Source organism: Pavona decussata, unplaced genomic scaffold (assembly GCF_977016875.1).
Source record: "Pavona decussata unplaced genomic scaffold, jaPavDecu1.1 SCAFFOLD_602, whole genome shotgun sequence".
Classification (NCBI taxonomy): domain Eukaryota; kingdom Metazoa; phylum Cnidaria; class Anthozoa; order Scleractinia; family Agariciidae; genus Pavona; species Pavona decussata.
In genome coordinates, this window is record NW_028145860.1 from 1,855,233 (window position 1) to 1,858,675 (window position 3,443).

A 3,443-nucleotide genomic window follows, 5' to 3' on the forward strand; every position below is an offset into this window, starting at 1 on the left:
TTGATGCAAGAGCGAATGTTCATGATTTTAGGTATTAACTGTTGACCAAGTGAGTTTGCAGGAAGTATTTCTGTTACACCAATCAAGAATAAATACATGTACTTCGAAACTTCCAAAACCAGATTCTCGCGACAATTATCCGTTATCAAGAGTTAAGAGTTAGGACTGACATTTAAAAGGTTTCAAATAACATGTTTGGAACTGCCAATCGGAAACTGTTAAAATAAATGGTTAGGCCTATTTTTTAACGGCACAAGTATGCCCATTTTCTACAAAAAAAACAATATTTATATAAGTAATTCGATTGCTGCAGTGGTCCACAGCCAATGACCCAATATCCGATAGAGTTCCTATTTCCCATCATCCCTTTCTTTGCCTGAGCGATAAAATCTAAGATCAATCAATATATAATAACCGATAAGGATTTGCAATCGATAATCAATCGGCATACCCATTGTCAATTGTAATCGATAGCAATTTTCGTAGCCTTCAATTGATCAGCGATAAGTCAACACCAATCAATTTCAATCAATTTTGTTTTATTTTTCACACGTACAACGAGATTCAGTACAATACATAAAAAACAATAAACATTTATATTACAAAGGAGGATTAAAAAGAATTAGGATAAATTTGTCTGGTTTAGTGTGAGCAGTGCCCAAAGGAGCATGCTGCTTTCGAGTTGGGCACTGCTTACGATGGAAGAGAAAATTATTTCGGTGGAAGAGAAAATTATTTGGAAAGGTTTGAAAAAGAAAAAGAAAAAGAGCGTGTTTAGCGAACGGATGACGGTGAAGAACTCTACATTACTTTTGGTTTATAAGCGAATTTTTCCTGTATTTGGTTTTAAACGAAGAAGCGGAGTTTGATTGCTTAATGCTACAGTCTATTGTTTCCCAAATTTGTGATGCTGCGAATTTAAAAGGAAAGTATTAATAAAACTATTATTAACATTGACAAATATGCGAACAAAAGAGCCTTTCAACCGTTGTTGATCATTGGCTCGTGCAAACTTCGAACCGTTGTTGTGGCAGAAGGCCTAAATGTAATATACTTTGGATCCTTTCGATCCGCACCATTCCCAATACCCACCCCAACTTCGTTCCTAGAACGAGGTTGCAACCATCGCCCACTCCCCACCCCCCACCTCTCGTATCTTTTTTCCCCCAAGCACCCTTTTTTTTTAATACTCATTTTTATTTCAATTCTACGTCATGTTAACATTCCTTTCATTTAAGTATTATTTTTTACATTTATATTTGATGAGTGATAACACATACGTATATATGCAAAGTAAAATAAACATACAAACAGTATTATATGTACAGCCAAGGAAAATTAAAAGATTACAATTTCCATGCACTGTCAAAACACTCTCTCTCTCTCTCTCTCTCTCTCTCTCTCTCTCTCTCTCTCTCTCTCTCTCTCTCTCTCTCTCTCTCTCTCTCTCTCTCTCTCTCTCTCTCTCTCTCTCTCTCTCTCTCTCTCTCTCTCGCCGCCGAAATACCATGCCGTCTAGAAAAGACACAGCTACTACTCCTTAACGGATGCCTCAAGGGAACTGGTCAAAACAAGTTTGTTCGAAGAGGACCCACATTGTCTTGGGTAGGGGGGTTTTCGAAGAAACCATCTCATGAATATTACCGACAAAATTGTTATTGTTTTTTACTGTCGGATAGAGGGTTGGCTGTGCAATAAAGGCATCATCTTGAGAAAGAGACGACCATCTATATTGTGGTTTGGCGGATCTTTTCGAGTATAGTAATTTTGACCACTTCCCCAAATCCTATCTTTAAACTTCTTTTAACTCAGCGTTCTTTTACTTTACTTTTAAGATGTGGGACACAACGTCAACTGGAGAAGGAGAACAGTCCTTACATGGAGGAGACACAAAGGCCATGGAGATTGCTGCCTTGGAATTTTCGCGCGATGGAAGCAAACTAGCTGCGGTCATAAATAACTGTGACTTTGTTCAAGTTTTAGAAACAGAGAGCGGAAAACTTCTTACCAGCATAAAGGTTTGTTGACTGAAATTTATAAATTGTATGCAAATTAAAATGTCGTACAAAAAAGGAGCTGACGATTGATAATATACAGCTATTTCAATTAACGTTGTCGGATCAAAGCTAAAAGCTTAAAGACAAGACCGAAAGTTTACGTGGGATTTTTATGAATAAATTCATCAAAATCAGTCATGCCTGAAGAAAACAATAGGTTGTAATTAGCAGTACAATGACCTGCACGTGCAGGGATGATTTTGATGAAATTATTCATAAAAAATAATCCCACAAAACATTGCAGTCTTGTCTTTTAGCTTTATTTTGATCCGACAACGTTAATTGAAATAGCTGTAAATCGAAGACAATTCAAGTTTAAAGGTTCTGTGAATTAGTTGACGGATCTACAAGTTGACGAATGGGGAGGGGTGGCCGGGTATTTGTAATTGCAAACGTCAAAGAGTGGAAGTTTCTAATAAATTCAAGGGTTATTAAAGAAATGCTCTGCTAGAAAGCTGGGGAAAAAAGGATTGCAAAGCCGGGTATCGTGTAGTCGAATCCCGCTACATTGGCGCCTCTTTATACGAACAATTTTCTCTGTCTCCACCCATGTAATTTCCCTAAAATTAACTGGCTCAACAGTGACATCCAGAGTGAGTCAATTCAAGCAGCTGGCAGAGATAACGGGGTTGATTGTATCTTTTACATTTTCAGTCTCTCTTAGGGAGAGGAGGGCGTTGTCTCTCTTTATCTTCCCTCTCTGTCTCCACCTCGCAAATCAATTAATTAAAACCTTCATATACACTTATGTTTTCTTCTGTTTTCGTCTTCCTAGTTCTACACAAGCAGCGATAATTGCTGTTTTTCGCCTGATGATACACAACTGTTCGTCTCCAAGGATAAGAACCTGGTTGTGTTTGATGTGGAGAACGATAAAGAAGTCGACAGATTCAAATCTGTTTACCGCTACGAGACTGGCAGGGCGTGTTTCAGCCCGCAAGGTTAGACCATGAGTTTTTTAGTTTAGACGTTGCACCAATCGACTGATTCGTAGGAGCTGATAAAAATGTGTTTAACCATTGCGAAGCATACTCTGAGAGACTACTACATTCCGATCCGCTGCGGCAATATTTCGGCCATCTTAAATGTATGTTAAATTAAGCGTGTTCAGAAGAGACTTGAGTTGTAATCCGAAGTGTAACTGAAGCTTTTTGTTTTAATTAAGCGTCCGTTCAATACTACAGAATCTTTACGATTGATAATATAAATCGAAGACAATTCAAATACAAGAGGTAGTCTAGATAGGCCTAGTTGTGTTTATGCTTGGCACCTTCTAACATGACTCTTCGGTATAATTGAACTCTAATGCGCATAACGTTTTAATCTGCATTTAATATTTTTCCTTTTCTCACAACTGCTTTGTACTTTAATGCGTGTATTTGTCTT

General features: G+C 37.8%; 1 protein-coding gene across 1 annotated transcript; it reads left to right on the top strand.

The window, feature by feature from the left end:
- Positions 1-1,835: 1,835 nt before the first annotated feature.
- On the top strand, positions 1,836-3,003 carry LOC146449316 (uncharacterized). The gene is made up of 2 exons (XM_085101912.1): positions 1,836-2,018; positions 2,833-3,003. Exons 1-2 carry the CDS (start codon positions 1,836-1,838, stop codon positions 3,001-3,003), a joined length of 354 nt encoding a protein of 117 aa, XP_084958038.1.
- Positions 3,004-3,443: the final 440 nt, after the last annotated feature.